Consider the following 21,627-nt stretch of genomic DNA (forward strand, 5'->3'; position numbering starts at 1 on the left):
TTAGGTTTTCAGCTGGAAGGCCAGAGTATGTGAAATGGTTCCATTTTGGAAAGGTAAAGTGTATTCTTTTAAAAGATTTGTGCGTGGAAAGCTACGTGACACTTTCAAAAATTTTCCCGTTGTTATTTTCTTTTGTAAGCTCTATTTTTTGTGTGATTTTAGTGTCTATCCCTTTGAGTAACTAAAAGTATGAAGACAACGCATAACTAGTATCTGAAATTTAAACCTTCTAGAGTGATTTTACAACTAATAAAATATATTTTATGTCTCTAAGGGCAAGTATATCATAGGCTATTATTTGAGACCGAAAGCTGGCTCCGTTCATTTGAGTTCAAGACCATTGCCTGGAAGTCTCATGTTCTTATGGTGATGAAATTGTGCCTGTTTACGACCAAGTTATTCTCAATATCCGTTGAATAACTGTCACGTGTCTGACATAGAGGCAATAGGAATTAATGTTAATTTCTTTGGTAATGACTCGGTTTGGGACAAAACTCAAACCCTTTACCATTTGGTATACAAAGCGGAAGAAAATTGGATTACGTAGAGATGAATTCTAAGCTCTCGCCGTAAAAACACTGTAAAAAATGCAGTCAAAATAAATTTTAGCATAATTTTATTTACTAGCTTCAGCGCTAGCTCCTAATATCTAGAGTGTCTGTGTTCAGAGTGGTAGGAAATGGCCGACAAATAGCCTAAAACTAAACAAAGTTTAAATCTGAAAAAGAGTTAGCATAGAGCCATATATATAAAGCTTTCCTACAAGGGAGAACTCAATCGGTTCAGTTGTTATTGAAATCTTAGGCTACAGACAAAAAACCTTACTTTGTTTTATTTTGATCATTTATGATATATATGACTGTAGAAAATAAAAAAAAAACTGTAAGAGAAAGAATATAATTAGAACTACATATGTTTGGATTTTGTTTACAGTGTATATAGTAATCATTTGGCAAATTATTTTTTTATTCACGGATTTTATGGATATAGAAAAATTTAAATTTAAAATTATTTCTTAGTTATTTCTCGCATCGTATTATAAACAGCTTTCCGCGGATATAGAAAGTACAATTATAAGATTAAAACCAGTTTTTTTAGCCGGTGCCTGGTTTTAATCTTATGATTGTACATTTTATATTCGTAGATAGCTGGATATAATACGATGCTAGACATAGTTTTTTCGAGTGGATGAGAACAGGTTCCTATCCACCGGATTCGAATGAATACGAGAATTGTTATTTCTCGCATCGTATAATAAACGGCTTTCCGCGGATATAGAATGTACAATTATAAGATTAAAACCAGTTTTTTTAGCCGGAGCCTGGTTTTAATCTTATGATTGTACATTTTATATTCGTAGAAAGCTGGATATAATACGATGCTAGACATAGTTTTTTCGAGTGGATGAGAACCGGTTCCTATCCACCGGATTCGAATGAATACGAGAAAAATAATTCATTCAAACAAATGTATTGGTTTGAAATGTATTCATATTTATTTGAAAAAAATATGAGAATTTTAAAATTGACCTAACCCTTGTCCCTATTTGCTTTAGAGAAAACATTTGAATGAAAAATTATTTTGCATGTGGTTGGACTAATGTAATAGGAAATAAACGAGGATCACAGCATCCATGATAAACAACTACCTTTACGTAACACTATTGCTCGTTGGTTGGGAGGTAATGGGTTCGAATCCCATTCCCGGCCAAAACCGCGTCACAACTAAAACGTTATAAATGTTATGCCCACTACTGCTATGTCAGATGCTCGGCATTTATTATAATGGTAGGAGGAATACCTTGGACCAAATAAGACGCAACTCATTACCATGCAAAGTTAGGACTTCCAGACAAAGGTCGGGTTGCTTGTCTACAATATTTAGGATGTTATAGTGTATTGGGACCTTCTATAAAATTATGTTACTACGTTGTTATCAGCCGCCCACAAAGGCTAAACAGACGTTCAGTTTAAGAGGGTTATACAGCTGACGGTCAGGGAAATCAAGACTTAAGATAAAGTATAGCCCAAAAACGTAGCCGAGTAAATCATATTTTTTCATCGCATGACAAAATATATTTACTTCATAAAGAAACGGACAATACTTGTCATAGAGTAGATGCTTAATCCATACTTACAGAAATTACAATATATAGAGTAGATGTGCTACTAAAAAGTAATTAGTATTTCTATTTGTTTTCATGCATGCCATTGTTACATGTTTACATACGTAATACACAAGTTTCCTTTAACATTTTATTTAAGACGCGAAACTAAATAGGAAAGAATAGAAATATAATCCTAATAATTAGGATGGCTCCTAATCTGATTTTTTTCGCTAGATTTAAACAGTTTCCAAGCCATTATAAAAAGTAAATTTTTCCTTGGGGGTATCGCTTAAAAGTGCCCTTTTTTCACTTAGTCCAGAATATGCCCTGTTGCCATACTAAACTTCCCTGAAAATAGTGAACAAATCGGTTGCCTGTTTACAAGATCTTAGAGCGCGAACGAACACACAAACTTCTACTATATAGTAAACTAGCGGCTATGCCCCTAGAGACCTCTGAGAGAATGGGGGAAGTCTACTCTTTACTTTTTAGAAATAAAAATAAATGGTCTTTATTATTTTCAATGGGCAATGTCTCTTGGGAGTACATGTAAGCATACCCTTCCCAAAATAGTTATATACCTTTCTTGGACCTATAAGAAGCTACACTGTACAGGAGACCCATTGACATTCAGCTGTTAGAGGGATCCTTCGCTACAGACATAAAATCTTACTATTTTAAAAATAGTGAATTATAGACATACCTTTCGGCGGTGAGGTATTTTTAAAAAGTTATACGGGCGACTTCTTAAGGAGATAAAGGTTTATTAAAGAAGTACACTTCAAGTAAATAATCTATGGCTACCAAGCCAACGTATGTTTGGCCATTACACTTTGCCAATTGCAGACTTTTAACCCAAACTTGCCACAAGCATGTACTTTACATACCAATTCAATTTGGAAATAAATATTTGAGTTTATTATTTGTTTGAATAGACAAGAATATTTGTGCTGCATATTGGATTGGAGCAAACTTTGTGTATGACTCTACTGGTCAACCATGTCATGTGTCAGTGTGTGTGTTTGTTTAGTAGCATAACTATTCTTTATCTAGGTAAAGTTTGACCGTCCGCCACCAAATTACGACTCGTGTCCTATTAACCCTTGCACTAAATTTGAAAGATTAGTTTTGCTATAACTGGACTTATAAACTATCTTTGATTATATATTCTGAATTGATCTAAATTATTAAATTGCAGTTTGACCGTCCGCCACCAAATTACGACTCGTGTCCTATTACCCTGGTACCAATTATCTGCACATTTTCCTTTTTTCCCTTCTACGACCACTAAACATGAGCCCTGCAACTGACTTTGTCCGTTTATTCATTCATGATTTTTCGTGCTTCGCTACTTTGGGATGTTCTTATACTCGTTTCATTTATTTGTTCAAAATAACTTTGACTTATAAAACTATCTTTACTAAGATATTCTAAATCGATTCTAAATTATGAAATTTCAGTTATAATTAGTTAATCTGTCCTATTACAGTCATGATCATCCTTGTTATGTGTTAATAATTTTTCGGGTTTATGTGTGTGTGTGTGTGTGTGTGTGAGTGGTGGAATTTATAACTTTATACAGTTAGGGAGTTGAATCCATTTTTATAGAAGCAGAAATATAATCTATGATTATGGTTTGGACCCTCTAAAACTGTAATCTACCCTTCCACTTTCCCCTCTCTTGGTGAAGATATCTTCAACGCCGATACGATTTTTGAAATATAAGATTCCACTTTTGTCTCTCTTGTTGAAGATATCTTCACCAAGAGAGACAAAAGTGGAATCTTAAATTTCAAAAATTATATCGGCGTTGAAGATATCTTCACCAAGAGAGGGGAAAGTGGAATCTTAAATTTCAAAAATCATATCGGCGTTGAAGATATCTTCACCAAGAGAGGGGAAAGTGGAATCTTACATTTCAAAAATCGTATCGGCGTTGAAGATATCTTCACCAAGAGAGGGGAAAGTGGAAAGGTAGATTACAGTTTTAGAGGGTCCAAACCATAATCATAGATTATATTTCTGCTTCTATAAAAATGGATTCAACTCCCTAACTGTTATATATATGTGTGTGTGTGAACAAATTTATAAAGCTTATGGATCTTTAATAACAATTTTAAAAAATATTAATCCTTTCAAATGTCCCTTAGTACTTCATTTCTTCCTGCGTAATTAAAAAAACAAGGATGACAACATCCATAAGTAGCGAAGCACAAAATTTTGTGGATGGGACTGACAGTCATTGTTGTTTTTTTCAAACGACGGAAAATTTAATTTTGATATCTTTAAATGAAAAAATTTTGAAAATCGATTAATAAACACCAAAGATATGGGGGAAAATGTAAAAAATATAAAAATAGCCAAAAACCTGCAAAAAGGCAGTCTGACCGTCATTGTTGATTTCTTCAAATGACCGGAAATTTAATTTTTATATCTTTAACTGAAAAAATTTTGAAAATCGGTCCATAAACACCAAAGATATGGGAGAAAATGTAAAAAATATAAAAATAGCCAAAAACCTGCAAAAAGGCAGTCTGACCGTCATTGTTGTTTTCTTCAAACGATGGGAAATTTAATTTTGATATCTTTAACTGAAAAAAGTTTGAAAATCGGACCAAAAACACCAAAGATATGGGGAAAATGTAAAAAATATAAAAATAGCCAAAAACCTGCAAAAAAGCAGTCTGACCGTCATTGTTGTTTTCTTCAAACGACGGAAAATTTAATTTTGATATATCTAACTGAAAAAATTTTGAAAATCGGACCATAAACACCAAAGATATGAGGAAAAATGTGGAAAATAAAAAAATAGCCTAAAACCTGCTAAAAAGCCGTCCGACCGCCATTGATGTTTTATAGTTAATTGTGCTCCTTAATGATGGGAATGTTGTCAAAAAATTTCAGCTTTCTATCTTTTATAGGGGCTGAGTAAATCCCATTTCCCCCATAGCGTTACGGACTGACGGACGGACTGACGGACGGACTGACGGACGGACGGACAAAGTGAATTATAGAGTAGCTTCGCTACTAAAAAAAAATAAGATAATGGAAGTGAAAAAGAAATAAAAAGAAAAAGGAATAAAGAGAAGAAAAAAGAAAAAGAGAGAAAGAAAAAAAAAAGTTTGGGAAAGAAAGAGAAGAAAAGAAAAAGAAAGAATAGTTATTTCTCGCATCGTATTATAAACAGCTTCTGCGGATATAGAATGTACGATTATGATTGTACATTTTTATATTCGTAGAAAGCTTGATATAATACGATGCTAGACATAGTTTTTTCGTATGGATGAGAACCAGTTCTTATCCACCGAATTCGAATGAATACGAGGAAATGTTTTCCTTCTTTGTGATAAGTCACAGGTTAGTATATATCGAGACAGAGAGAGAGAGAGAGAGAGAGAGAGAGAGAGAGAGAGAGAGAGAGAGAGAGAGAGAGAGAGAGAGAGAGAGAGAGAGAGAGAGAGAGAGAGAGAGAGAGAGAGAGAGAGAGAGAGAGAGAGAGAGAGAGAGAGAGAGAGAGAGAGAGAGAGAGAAAGAGAGAGAGAGCGAGAGAGAGGGGGGGGGGGGTGATAAAATTAAAAGATATATAGATAGATCTATAGAGAGAGGGAGAGTTGAACTACCCGTTTTTAATAATTCATTGTGATTAGTTGGAAGAGAAACCTAATAGAGATCTGCAGAACAAAAGGATAATAACACATATAGAGCAGCCTAACTAAGTAGTTTCTTAAAATCATGCTTAAAATTAATTCAAACTGTAGTTTACAGGTTGTTATTTCTTGGAAATATATGTTTAAACGATTAAAATAAATAGCTCAATAAGGCCCACAAGTAAAATACAAATAACCAATAAAAAAATGCTTTTAAAATTGATATTTTGTTATTAGAAAATATTGTATTCCATATTCTAGTGCATAGCCTTTATAAAATTATCCATATTAAAAGTATGTACTGTATAAATTTGATTTCTATGATGTACTGCGATCCTTTACAATGACTTGAAATAATACTTTTTGACCTAAGATTAAACATCACCTGATTGAATTAAATTACACAAAATAATATAATTTCCAACTACAACGCATTAACAAAATTGAGTTAAAGAACATTAAAACTTTGTAAGTAGATGTTTATTTTACTAATGATTATGCATTAGCACTCCATAAAAATGGTAAAAATCTTTTATCAAAGTTTGGCAAAGTTATAACTCAAATGTTCATTTCCAGGTTTATGAAATTACTTTTCAACCAAATTGTGATTATTTTCTGCAAGTTTTGACTAAATAATTACACACAATGAAAAAGGAATAAAATGAAAAAAATGAAGTGTTTACACAAAGTTAAATGTTCTCCTTTATTCTTTTTTCTCTCCTTTTTACTCTCTCTCTCTCTCTCTCTCTCTCTCTCTCTCTCTCTCTCTCTCTCTCTCTCTCTTTCTCTCTTTCTCTCTCTCTCTCTCTCTCTCTTTCTCTCTCTCTTTCTCTCTCTCTCTTCTCTCTCTCTCTCTCTCTCTCTCTCTCTCTCTCTCTCTCTCTCTCTCTCGCTCTCTCTCTCTCTTTATTTTAATGTACAAAGTATTGGTGATGGAATATGGTTTACAGTAGAGGGGTTGAAACATATAAACAGTTTGAAAAGGAAAAAAGGTATTTTGATGTAGCTGTGTTTAGTGCCCTAAGAAAATCGGGATGGATGTCACCTACCTATTCTAATGACGTCATAGTAGAGAGAAAGAGAAAAGGAAGGGGGGAAGAAACCCCCTAGAAAAGAGATGGGGTATAGGGTATTTCCTGACTTCAATAGAATAGGTAGGTCAAAAGCAGTGACATCTATCCCCATTTTGCTAGGGCACTATAGACAGCTATATTTTTTTATGCTTATTGTTTTGTTAAGTTATTGATAGAAGGACCAGCATGGACAAAGCCCCGAAAGCTTAAGGACCCAACATTAATAGTTGACAATGAGGAGTGTTGAGTTGCGTCATTTTTTATATACGCAATTCTAATACCAATTTCCAATTATAAATTTAGAATCATGATATGAAGTGCCAACAAATATCGAGTTTATTCGATATAAAGTGAGAAATTTATAAGTGTGTAAGTTTTTTCTGCGTTCGCCTCTTTCAAACTCCCAACTGGTTTATGCAGTTTGCCTTCACTCAAAATTGCTGCCTTTAACTGCAACTCACTTCTGGTTATAAAGGGACAAAATTTTTAATATTGTATTTTTGTTATTCTGAGTAGCGAAGATAATCTATAATTCATTTTGTCTCTTCGTCGGCCAGTCAGTCCGTAACGCAGTGGGGGATATTTGATTTTCTCAGCTACTAATCAGCAGGAATTTTTAGTGATGATTCCTATGAAATACGCGTATCTAGTCTATATATTATTCGTCCGTTTGTCAGTCAGTCATTCTGTTTTAGAGTTGCGGGATTTTTTATATCCTCCCTCTTTCTTATTTTTGTTATAACAACTGAAAATATGCTCTATAACTTATTTTGTCAGTTTGTCAATTCCATGATTTGTTGCGTTTCGCTAAATTTGAATGTTGTCATCCATGTTAATTAATAATTTATAATCCTAGGGAATTTACACCATAATTTTCTTCTCTTCCCAAAACACTAGCCTAATACTCTGCAAACCTTCACTGAAAAGCATCCACGTTTTATTTTTCGTATATTATAGACTATGCTTACTTCGTAAAGGCTTTAGAAATTTTCAATACAGGGAACACAAAATGTTTTATCTAAGAAAATGCAAATAAATCCATGAAACAGCAATTTTAAATAGATGTTATATTTTTGCCAAAAAGTCTTCCTTTGTCATAATAATATTTTACCCTTTTCCCACTTTATCATTAGAATATGTTTCAGGAAAAAAAAAAATACCATGTAAGCATATTTAATGTATGATATAACATACTAATATTCAAATACTTAGCAAATTTAGAAGAAAAATAACTTTTATATAACTAAAAAATAAACAGTATAAATTTTTGTATAAAGATTTGAAGTAAAAAGTTGAAAACTGAAAAAAAGTAAACTTGTTGAGACTTTGTAAAAGATTAACCATGGTGTATCCAGGGTGTCCAATACAATACACAAAAAAAATTATAAGAAAAAAAGTTGTAATCTCTAAAGCTATCACTACTGCATAGTTTAATTAAATCTAACAACTGATTTGGTGTTTTTTTTGTGGTCTGCTTTAGAATTTTCTAAGCTATAACCCTCCACTCCCCCCCACTCACCAAAAAATGTTACATCATGAAATTTTTTTTCTTTATTTATTGCGCTTGTTGTGAAATTTAGATAAATGCCATCAATCATAAACAATTACTACTTTCATGTTAAAGACTTGCATTCAAAGGATTGGTTGTCTGTTTTTGTATTACACTACTTCCTTTTATTATCTTCCACTATTGAACCTATCGTTACCATGTAATAAACAGTAGCTTTTTTTATTGAAGAATTTTACAGTGGCAATCATTAACAACATTCCCAATCTCAATAAAATATTTGCCACTAGCGGTTACGCCCCTAGATGCATTTTTCTAGGGTCAATTTCTCCTGGGAGTTTGATGGTACCCTCCCCTAAAATAGCCAAGGGTACCTGCCAAGCTTTACTGTAAAGGCAGATTTTTTGTTACACACATAGAGACACATTCTTTTACTTCGCAAGTTATAGCGGCACTGATAAATAACCATTTGAAGTGTTTACGGATTATATTGAGTCTAATTACATGACAAACAGCTGCACTATTACAAAATAACAAGCAGCGATCTGAGGATCAAAGAAAATAGTTCTAGTAGTGAAGCCTTTTAAAGAGCTATTAGTCATTAGAAAAAAAAGAGTATATTAGTACGCTTGTACGTTGATCGTTGAGTCTTGACAAAATAGGGGAAAGGAATAAAAAAATCAACCGAAGAAACTTGCAAAATTGCTTTCATATTTAGGATTTAATATTATCACACTTTATGTAAAAGTTGATATTCTTGTCTCAAAAGATTGAGTTACTTTTTAAAATGCAAGGTGGACAATATATCTAATATAATCCTATTTTTCTTTTTTGTCCGTTAATAACTTGTTGATACAAAGTAAAACAAGTTTGTACGTCCGGATTTCGCAAACCTCTGAGTGTATTGGGCTCTAATTATAGGAAATTTGTCATGTGAAAGTTTTAAGCTATTTTCTTGGTGGTTAAACTGTAACCATCCTTGTTGGAATTTGTATTTGTAATCATTGTCTTTTACCTACCAAAAATGTATAATAAATGTATGTTTGATTTTAGGAAATATCTTGGGAGGGTCCACGGCCAGGAGTAAGCTCCATAATGGAGGCTGGACAGACGGGGGAGGTCACGGTCAGTCAGCTCCTCATGCAGAAGGCCAGAGAATCAGACTCAGGTACAAATTTATTTTTTACGATCTGACAACTGTTTTTGATAACACGAAGTTTGTCTGAAAGTTCAAACTGTACATGGTATAAGCATAAGACGAAGTGAAATTTGTTCACTTCAATCAAAGTAACAATTTTTAATTCTTAAGTATGCTGAAGTACCTAACTAACTCATACACTTGAAAACACACACAAACACATGCCATCTATAATAAAAAATGTTGGATATATGTAAATGTACAAAAAGCATTTATTTTTCTTTTCAATATTGCATTTGAATTCCATCAAGGTTGTATACAACAAAGATGTCAACATACATATAAGCGAAGCTCAATAATCAAAATGACAACTGGGATTTAGAGTATCTGCGCTCTAAATATTGTGATTAGTAGACATTTGAAATGAAATTATAGTTTTCTTGGTGTAAAATTTTTATAAAAATCCCATGTTTTAAAACAAAGTTTTTTAAAAATTCATTATCAAACAATAATTTCAAGTTACAGAAGGAGTTATTATGTTTATATCAAATCATCGTCTATTGTCTTATCCCTTGGCCTTAAGATTCAAGCTTAAGAAGGACGTACAGAGCTTTTGTTTTTACTTAAAGTGTGGTTTTGTTAGCCAAAAAATCATAGTAAACAATCTAAGTCCTTTTCATAACTGTAGTTGAGATTAGCTTTGCTTCTTTCAAAAAGTATATAAAGCATAATACTCCATACAAATACAGTACACACACGCCCACTGACACAAACACACACACTTACACACACGCACACACTCACGCACTCACCCACACATATATACAGAGTGATTAAATAAAACTGCGTTTCCAGATTTTCTGACACAACCAGGAGGAATAAAAAGAACAATTATTATCAATTAGTAATAGTATTAATTTTTTTACTTAATTGGTAGAATATATCGTTGTCCGTGTAAAATGTTGTTTTAGTAAAAAAAGTATTTTAATTCAACCTTAAGACAAATAATTCTACCAGAAAAAAGCATCGCACGCACCTTTTTGAAATTTATTTGCTCTAAAATGCGCCGTTGTTTCAAGAAAAATTTAAAAATAACTTTTATAAGTTTAATGTATTTTTTTTACATAGAATAAGAAACTATAATTGTTTTTTTCTTCATATTTTTCCTATTGGTTATTTCTGATTATAGGAAAACGCAGTTTTTATTGAATCATCCTGGTTGTATATTGATGATCTTAGCATATGCTTAAATAATAAATATACACCAACTATCCTAATTATTACATTATTTAGATTGGCCAGATATCAATATATCATAAATGTGTGTGCGGGTGGATGTGTGTGTGTGTGTGTGTGTGTGTGTATGTATGTGTGTGTGGTGGTGTGTAGACACTGCTTGCTTTGATATTAATATCTATGTTTATGTAACTTTTCATTTACAGATAATTAAATATAAATATTTAAGCATTAACATTAAATAGTCAAAATTTTTAAAAGTAAAAATTTTTTTTTATACGAAAAAGAAACGTTTAGCATTCTTTAATATCTTTAAAAGACTTAACCTAACCTACGTAAATGTCCTTGTTATTGACGAAGCCCAATCTGTCCCACTTTTTCCCTTTTTCTTTTCCCTTAATATGACGTCATATAGGAATCGTCTTGCTCAAAGTGGTACAGATTGGGCTTCGTCCTTTTGATAAGGAGCTGTTAACCTTAAATAAGTAATTAATGTTACCTTGACTTAATCAAAGTGTTTAACAGAAAGGAAACTTGTTTTTCACCCTTGACTTGACTTGAGTGACAGAAAGAATAATTATTCTAACTTCATCTTTCATCTAATATCATCAATCTTTGTTTCCAATCAGAATCTGCACAAGAGATATAACTTTCAAATTTAGACAGATTTATAAAGCATAGACTTTAATCTGTAGTTTACAGATCATGGAGGGAAGGGACAAAGGACTGTTTATTATTCTAATCCCCAAAGTTTTATAAGAAAGCTTAGTTATTCGTTAGCTAATAAACTTTGGGGACTTTTATTAAATTTTGATTGGTTACTTTATCAAGTTGAGTGACCAAACGCACTATCCACTAACTGTAATCTTTAGAAGGGGTAATTTTGTATATCATAATTGGGATGTACATCAAATTATTGGCCATTGTCTTATCCCTTTAGATCCCTGACGTCTGGTATTTAAAATTTTTAAAAATAAATCTTTAACGAACTTTACATAGACATTTTGTTAATTATGGTCGACCGTAACAGAAAGCTTTTATCGTTAATTTAGGCATGTTAGAATTGTGCTTCTGATTACAAACTTTGCTTGATGATTCTTGTAATATTTATGTAAGATTTAGAAAGCGTGGCAACTATGTAAACGTTACCAGACAACAATTTGTTGTCTAATAAAATTATCCTATTGATCTGATTTTTGGAATAGTGATTCCTAGAACAACAAACTACAATACTATAAGTGAAGTATCTCTATGATAAATGTGAGTATGTCCTAAAGCACAATTCTATATTTAAGCAATTTTGCAATAAGATAATACACAATTTTCAAGATTCTTCTATCCCAGAATTATACTTAGAAATTAGACCTATAGGAAGCGTCCTTAAAATGAATTACTCAGACTATTCAAAAGTTAGCAGTATAAATATACAAACCTTAAAAAAATCTTACTACTTTGATTTTGTACTGTAATATCAGATATGTTTTTTTTTTTGTAGGGAACTATACCTGCTATCCTCATAATTCTAAACCAGCTTACATTCAGATTCACGTTCTTCAAGGTAATATTTTGATGATTTGGCTGCTATGAAAAATTAAACAGATAAATATAAAGGATGCGATTTATGTTTAACTGTTTAAATTCAATTAACTTTCATGTCAATGGCTAAGGCTGGTATTTATGAAAATTTGAATTGTTAGTATTTATTTTATTTTGACTGCATATTAGCACGCCTGACAGTATTGTAAAGGCTGCATTATGGTAAAAATAATCATACTGAACATACAGCAGTTGCAGCTTTTGATCCTTAAAATATTTTATTATCATCTCAAAGCGATTATTCTGAAAACTTTTAACTTTTTAACGAAAAAGGCAGCTTTGTAAGGCTGCAGCTTCGGCTGAGTCGTATTAAGGTCATCGGTGACGAACCCCAAACTGTCCCACTTTGAGAAAGACGATTCCAGTGACGTCATATACGTTTCGGGAAAGAAAAAGGGAAGGGGGGGAAGAAAATCTCTTCAAAAGAAATGGGAGAAAAGGGAAGAGATTTTCTTCCCCCCTTCCCTAAACGTATATGACGTCACTGGAATCGTCTTTCTCAAAGTGGGACAGTTTGGGGTTCGTCCCATCGGTTACAGGCGAAAAAAAACTAAAGTTTGAAAAGGGACCCCTTAATTAGATAAGAATATATTAATATTTTATGGCGTTAAACAATTCTCTAACCTAGATAATATTAAGGAAAAGTATATTTGGTTAGATATTGCTTATCTGCTGTGAATATTTGTAATTGTGTTATACATGTAGAAATAATCTATAATGTTATCAGGTAAACATCCTGCGGCTATACAACGAGCATCAGCTATCCTACTATCAAACATTATTTTACTTTATGTCATCTTTATTCACTGTAGTATTAGTAGTATATATTAGCACACTGTGTTCTATAGATTTCATTTCTAAAAATGTATCCAAATCTTTTAAAGCGATTCAGAAAAAAAACTAAATTTTAAAATTTATTTATGAAATATTTTATACGTGAAGAATCAAGAAAATTACTGAAAATTGGGTTTTTAAAAAGTTTTGAGTCGCTTAAATACAAAATTATCCTATTAGTTCTATTTTTATGTATGAAAATTTTTATGAGTTTGATGATATTCAATGTCAAAGAATTTAAATCTTCAAAAGCTCTAAAAATTTGAACAAAGGTCTAAAAAATAAAATCTATTAATTTCATTTTATTTTACAAATATTTTTGTTTTAAATATTAGTACTTGTATATTCATCGCATCGTATTGAAGACAGTTTTCAGTGGAAAGAAAAATTCCTATTTTGTGTGCCCATAAGAGCCTAAGGCCCGAACCAATAAAAAAGGTTTTAATTCTATGATTTTATTTGATTTTCTGTAGAACTTTGTCTAATACGTCGCGATTCATGTTTTTTAGTGTATGGCTCAGTACTAATTTTCATTAAATAATCGAATTCGTAGCCATTATAAAATATTTTTAAAGTTAACCAATAAAAACGAATCAAGTCGTATGTACAAAGAAAGGTCATTTTCCGCCAACTCTATAAGCTGCTGACTGTTAAACGGCTGGATGTACAGCATTTTGAAAACTTTTAAATGATAGAATATAAATCAACTAAAATAGCCAGATAAAATTTTGTGGGTGACTGGAAAATCAGCAACTGTTGTCACATTTTTTTTATATTATTCCTATTGAGTTTTTTTTTATTATTTGGGTGCATTGATATGACAATTACAAAAAAAGGTAGCCTTTACGTTCAGACATTTAGCAGCTAAAAGCTTTATGAAATTGGTAGAAAAAAGAACATTACCTTCGTAACTTTGACTTAATAAGAACAAAACTAATTGTTTTATATGACTTAGCAAGATATGAACAAGATATATTATCTTAAAATGTGATGGATGTTATTAAATAGTAAAATAATTTGATTATAGCCATTTGGTAAATAAACACTAAATATGCAAATCTTGTTTTTTTTATTGTGCTTTTAAAAATAGTTTTTCCTTCTCTACCAATTCATTTTTTTTGCTTTCTCGTTCAAAGGACTTCCAGAACAATGATCTTCAAAAAGTTGTTCTCTGTGCCAAGGATGTCCAAGTTTTTTTTATTTCCGACCTAAATTATTAGAATACAATTTATAATCGTTCATGCAGCAATTGGATGTCTACTGCGAAATTACTAGGATGTATGTTTGTCTGTATAACTTATACCAAAAGTAAGGGGTTTAGAAATTATTGCTGTTGATTTATGATGTTGCTGCTGATGTTTGCGACTGCAGTTGCCGAGCCTTGGAAAATTACCTTTTTTACAATGGCATCTGTTATCATACATTGTACATTAGGTTTTCTTTTTATATTTAGTGTTTGCACTTATAATTATTTATTAATAATAATTACAATAAATCATTAAGGTTAGAATAGGGTTTTGTTTGTATCATAATAATGAGGTTAATCATAAATAATACTGAATAGAAGTCGTGTTGCATAGGGCTTAAACAATACACTGTTTATAAATGGCTTTTATAATTTATGTTTGTTATTAAACGTCATTGTTCACTTACAAATATTAAATTACTATAACGTAAACTTTATGACAAAGAAACTGGAAATATATATATAATACATACAATAAAGTAAAAAATCTCTGTCTGTCTCTGTGTACCGAAGGATCTAACTACCCACTGAACCGATTTGGTTCTCTTTTACAGGGTAGCTTCTTATATGTCCCAGAAACTATTTTTAGGGAAGGTACAATCACCCTCCAAAGAGAAATCGCCCCTAGAAAAAAACCCAAAACTTTTTTCTAGAACTTTTCCTTTTAAAACTACAATTGAAAATAGGGGGTGGGGTCGACACCCCCATCCCCTCAAGAACCCCTAAGGGCCTCTAGGAGTGTGGCCACTAGTTAGAGTTAGAATAAGCCCCATCCCACCTTTCTAAAATTAATGTCAATTTAAGTATTAACAGCCAAATTTGAACAGGTTTTAAATTAAATCACTAGGATACATGGCTTGTTTAAATTAATCAATTATTTTTTATTTTCATTTTTAAAATCTGTCATAGGACTATTAAAGATAATAATTAAAATAATTTAAATACATAGGAAAAAAGAATGGTGAACATAGATAAAGAAAATACTCACAATAATCAGAAATCAATCTTATACAGTGAATTTGACGAGTGTAAAAATTGCCATACGGATTCATTCTTTTTAAAGAGCTGCATGGCAGTTCTAACGACAAATCAAAATATTTTTAAATTTCTTTGAAGCTTATATGACAGGCGAGTATACATTTTACCATTGGTCAATTACAATGTATACTGGCCTATCAATGGTCATTTGTAAATTATGACGTCATTTTAATAGGCTCTCTACATGCTGTTTCTAGGGATCTTGGACAAAGTAGCTTCGGACAAAGTAGCTTCGGACAAAGTAGCTTCGGACAAAGTAGCTTCAGGACAAAGTAGCTTCCGGACAAAGTAGCTTCAGGACATTTACTTAAGAAAAGTAGCTTCCACTATTAATAAAGGTCATAGCCGCACGCTCGGCCCCCTGGCCTGCCTAGCCGCGGGCGCTCGGCCCCCTAGCCTATAACCTAACCTAACCTAACCAAAAAAATTGTAAAAACATTATTAAAATTATAAAAATCTATCAACCACTTTTTCCAAAATCCACGAAATTCTAAACCACCTATGTATTATCAGTTTATGATATTTTTCTTAAATAAATGTTCTGAGGCTAACATAGGTTAGGTTATAGGCTAGGGGGCCGAGCGCCCGCGGCTAGGCAGGCCAGGGGGCCGAGCGCTGCGGCCATATTGGAGACTATTTTTCTAAGGAAGCTACTTTTCTTAAGTAAATGTCCTGAAGCTACTTTGTCCGGAAACTACTTTGTCCTGAAGCTACTTTGTCCGAAGCTACTTTGTCCGAAGCTACTTTGTCCGAAGCTACTTTGTCCAAGATCCGTTTCTAGTATTTCTTTTGATGCTGTCTATTCTTGTTTATTATTTTCCTTTTCTTGCCAAACATCTTTCACCTCGACCTTCAGCACATTTATCATTTTTATTATTGAATGCACTAAACAGAGATAAACAAATAATGGGTAAAACAATTGTTAACAATAGTTAAGAACATCAACAATTTCTGTTAAGTTTTGCAAAGAAATCAATCTTTCCACAGTTTTTCCATCATAACTTCTGCAAACAACAATTATATACTACAAGAAAAGAATTTTTATATGAATTAAAGGCTTATGATGTTAATAAAAATAAATTTGATACAATGCAACAAAATGTAAAGCTATATTTATTAAACAAGGACAATCATGCCCGCAAGTAGTGTAGCAACAACAGGCTGAAATACTTTTGATAAAAACAGCCAATTGTATTCAAATTTGTATTTAATTTTTGTGTGCACACTTTAAAGTTTATCCTAAACCCTTATGAAGTCATTCTTATTTTAAAAAAACAAAATAAAAAAACGTAAAGTTTAAAAAAACCTTAAGGTATCTCTACCCCACTGCCCCTACGCCAAATACTTGTTTAGATACCATGAAGCAAAATTATTGCTAGTGGTTAGGCATTATATCATTAAGAAGGCAATTAAGGCCTAAAGAATGAAAGAAATGTAATGTAAATTTAATCCCCATGTTGAGAACACAAAAAATATGATATTACACACAACAATTTTATAATGCTCGTTTAATACAAACTCACAATTTATACGAGAAAGCAAGGCCGAAAACAGTCATATATGCGCAGATCTATATATATTCATAATTTATATGATATAGCATAGAATAAATAATATATAAATAAAAAGAAAAGTTTAAGAAATTTTTTGTTGTCCCCTTTCCCTTTTGGAAATTTGAAGTATATAAAATTTGGTTAAAAATTTTCAAAATGTTTAGGTGTACAAGTAAGGGTCTGTGTACTAATAGCGAACTAATTACCTGCTACTGCTAAGATAAGAACAAAATCAATTATACTACCTCATACTTAGAGTTAAAGAAATATATATAAAAAATGTTCAAAGTTCGTTTAATGGTTTTCATTTCGAAATAAAGTTTGAAAAGGTGATTGAAGGGGAATGATTCCTTAGATTTTGTAGCTTTTCTTCAATAAAAAAACCTAGTGATCTTTTTAACGAGGGGGGGGGGGGGTTGTCTTTTGGCAGGGAGGGGAGTGTTGTTTTTTTGGCGGGGAGGGGAGGGTTGAATATAGGGCAAAGCTCGAAGTGGCATTCTATAAAAAGATATTATTTTGAATTGAGAAATTTCTGTTTTTGAAAAATAATACAATGACAAAGGCATGAAGTATTGAAGTATTGCTTTTTTCCCTTTTTATGTTTTTTTTCTTTCTCCTTTCTTTTTATAAAAAACTTTACTTATTAATCTTCAATGATATTTTAAAACTTGAAATATGGTATTAAAATTATATACAACAATGATCTATCTTATTATTTTTATTCTCTTTACTTTCATATTTGATTTATTTTGTTTTATTTTTCTCTAAATTCCTTCATATATTTTTTTTCATCTTTCTTATTATTTACTGATTTCTCTAACATAATATAAATGTTTATTTGTGTTTTTTTTTTTTTACCATCCTCACAACTCAATTTTACTAAATTAAAGTTTCAATTTTCCCTTTCACATTTAATTTGTTTTATATTCTTTTTTTCCTTTTCGTCTTCTTTAAAAAGGGGCTTCAGGAATCAAATACACTATCCCCATTTTGGTCAAGATAGTACTACTGTAGCTCCTGGTGCATATCCTGAAAATTTTCCGTCTTTTCCACCAATTTATATTTAGTTAATAATTAATCTCTTTGCATATATTATTTTATTTTTATATGAGACTAAACATCATAATATAAACTTTAAATTGTCGATAGATAGCAGCAATTTAGAGTATTGTATGTGCTATCTCCTAAGCTAGGGGGTACCTGGCAGCACCAAATAAACATTATTATTATTATTATTATTAATTTTAGGATTCATGGTTTTCTCACTCACAACTTATTCCTGTAAGCATTCTATACATTCACAGTACATACAGTATTGAAAATAATCATTACTGTTCACGCGGAAAATTTGGAAGCACGCAAGTTTGACTTTGGGTAATTTAGACAAAGATACATTTTTGACTTTTTCCTTTTATTTTCAAGGTTTTTATGTCTGACCTCATTTTTTAACCAGCGCCAGTAGCTTAAGTTTAAACAGGTCCGCTCGTTGTCATGTCAGCAAGGTGTTGAGTTCGAGTATCGACAAAACTATAATATTAATATAGCCATTAAAAGAGTTGGCTCTACTTTATCATACTACTAGCGGATTCGCCTCTAGCCTCTAGGGGCTTTGCCAAAAGAGGTTTGATCAAACAAATTTTTCGTATTTAAGATTTAAAAGAAAAATTAAAAAAATTTTTTTTTTTTTTTTTTTTTGGGGGGGGGGGGGGGGTAGTCGACCCCACTATTTTAGTCTGTAAAGGAAAACCCGATCAGTTCAGCGGTTAACGAGATCCTTCGCTACAAACAGACGAACAAACAGACAGACAAACATCGTTCTACTTTGTATTATAGATAGCATTTAAAATGCTTTGGTTAAAAAATGAAGCAAGCCGTTAAAAATTTAGAAACAAAGACAAAGGACTTTAATCAAAGGGTTAATAGTCTGTTGGATGTTGTAATTCATTAAAAATAATCTGTAAATTTAGATAAGGCCTTGTGGTGTATCAGTTCTATAGAGGTCATGGGTAAATGTAATAGCATGAATGTTCTTATTGGAAAAAGTTATTTTATCACAGAAAAGAAAAAATCAATATTAATGAGGGAGTAAGTTACTATTGAGATAAAATTTATTATTTTTATAGTCGTTCTATATTTGCTACTAGCGGCTACGCCTCTAGAGGCCTCTAGTGGCACTTTAGATGTTTTTGTTTGTTAAAGTTTACGATAATTCTATATGTTACGGATACCTCTTAATGTTACGTTGAAGTCTCCCAGATTTCAAGAAAATTTTCAATTTTTTGTTATTTCTTTTGGGAGGGTGGTAGTACCCTCCCCCAAAATAGTTAAAAAACCTTCCCAGGACATATGAGAATCTACCCTGTTAAGGAGGACCCGATCGGTTCAGCAGTTAGCGAGATCCTTCGGTACAGACACACAGACAGACAAACATCCTGTTACTTTAGTATAAGGATTAACAAAGAAAAAGGGGATGGGTGGGTAGGATACCATTTATTGTTCATTGTCTTATTGTTTTTTCTTTTCTTAAGATAAGATTTTCAATAGATATTCTACATCTTTTAACAGTTCCTTGTTCATGCCATACTTTTGTCTGGTCACACCTGAGGCCTTGGCATTTCAAATATAAACAGAAATTGATAGATATCATATTTATTTATTGGAACCTACATATTTTGTTATATAAATTGTTACCTAAGTTTAAGATATAACAAGAACAATTATTTCCCTAGGTATGTTAGTAGTAAAGAATATATTTAATGGAATTATAACAATAAAATTTTCATAATCTCTTAGTATATTTAGCAAATGCGGTTAGATGAATAATTAAATTTTAAGTAATTTAGTAAACATGCTGTCAATTTATGCAAGGGTCTAAATCACAGAGAGAGAGGGGACAATTTACTGTTTATTACATAATACCCAAAGTTTTATAATAACGTTTTCTTATTCGTTTGTCTAACCACTTTGAGGACTTTAGTGAATTTTGATTGGTCGAGTGTTTAAACGTTTCAACCACTATTTTGATCTACAATTTAGTACATCATCATTGGAGATGTACATCAATTTATCGACCATTCTCTTATCTCTTTAGATCCCTAGCTAAATCAGACTAAAAATCAGACATAGCTAACTATAGGGTTGTTCAACTACCAAAAATAGTGTGTGTGTGTGAGTGTGTGTGTATAAAATGTGTCCTGTGAAATATTGTGTGAAAATAAACATGTAGAATGTGCATCCAAAAATGTGTACATTACACTATATGTACACTACTGTACACACACACATATTATGCATATGTACATAAGTATCAAAGAAGATAAAGTATAGAATAGAATCCAGGTAGAAGATTCTGCCTGGCTAGCCTGAATTAAAATTGGAACATTTGAAAGACTAAAACGGCTATAAGGCTGTTAGTAAATCACACGATTTAAGTAATTATTCTGAAAAAATATTCAAAATAAATTCCTTTTGCAATAATTTACTAAAAGCCATGTAGCCGAGTGTCCAGCTTTCTTTACCCTATTCACAATGGATTAAAATCGAATTTTATGTGCAAAGCCTAAAAAATGTTAATTAAGTAAGCAAACTACTTTTTAAAATATACAAAAATTATTGGTCTCAGCATTTATATGATAGGTTTCGCTCCTATGCTGTTATAAATGTGGTCAATCATACTTATCAAAACAAAGTGTACATAAAAAGTAACTTTTCTTTTTTGTCTAAAACGACCAAGCATCTAATGCTGGAATCACCACCACGTGAGGTGTGTTATAGTGGTGGATTTCTTAGTATGACACCAATATTTTGAATGGTTGAAGAGTACCCACTATCCTCTGTATATGAGAGCAATTTATTGAAAGACAAATCTTGCAAAACACAGTATAAAACTAAATTTTAAAGGCTTAAAACAAATATTTAACAGTATCTATTAGATTTTGAACAAATTAAACTTTTTAAATTTTGTCCAACTAGTCACTGTGATTTGTACTTTACCATTATTGTCTTTATTGCGCAAGTCAAAGATTCTTTCAAATTTCCCAGAAATATTTGGGGTTTTCACTTTTATTCCTCCTTATTCTATGATAAGTATGTGTGTCGGGTTTTGCACTTATTTTGAATATTTTTTTTCATATCGGGTTAAAGAGAAATGACAATTGATATTAATATTTTTTAGTAGCAGCAAAGCATATTTAACAAGTCATATCAGTTTACATGTATGTAGACCTTTTTTGCTCACTTTTCTAAATAATCAACCAATTACTTGTAGAGATAGAGAAGCCTCCTAAAAAATTCAGTTTTATAACATTGCATTGGCAACATAAAAATCACCTTAGACATTTGGGCCTCACCAGCAGGTACACTGGCTATCAGACGCAGTTAGTATTTCCAAACAAAATTGCCTATACGTTGGATAAAAATATATCCATACCTAATACACGTGGTAAAAATGAGTCTACTAGAATACATCAAAATGTTTATAGCCGGAAGAAACAAGGATTGAAATAATCCAGATATTGTGGATCAGACAATGGGCAAAAAAATATTCATCTGCTAAAATATTATTTGTAAAAGTTTGGTATCTTATATTTTCAAGATAAATATAGGGATACAGATTAATTTTTGCGCGCCATTATCCTACCCCTCTCTGGTGA

General features: G+C 31.8%; 1 protein-coding gene across 1 annotated transcript in view; it reads left to right on the plus strand.

Moving 5' to 3' along the window:
* The window catches only part of LOC145318196 (uncharacterized), a 28,958-nt gene extending 14,762 nt beyond the window's left edge, over positions 1-14,196 (plus strand). Inside the window, exons 5-8 of the mRNA XM_080159537.1 lie at positions 5-53; positions 9,388-9,502; positions 12,204-12,266; positions 13,032-14,196. Coding sequence (XP_080015663.1) covers positions 5-53; positions 9,388-9,502; positions 12,204-12,266; positions 13,032-13,135 — 331 coding nt within the window. The 3' untranslated portion in view covers positions 13,136-14,196. The remainder of the gene's footprint in view (positions 1-4; positions 54-9,387; positions 9,503-12,203; positions 12,267-13,031) is intronic.
* Positions 14,197-21,627: the final 7,431 nt, after the last annotated feature.

This window comes from Acartia tonsa, chromosome 4 (assembly GCF_053477335.1).
Source record: "Acartia tonsa isolate MP-2025a chromosome 4, ASM5347733v1, whole genome shotgun sequence".
Taxonomy (NCBI): domain Eukaryota; kingdom Metazoa; phylum Arthropoda; class Copepoda; order Calanoida; family Acartiidae; genus Acartia; species Acartia tonsa.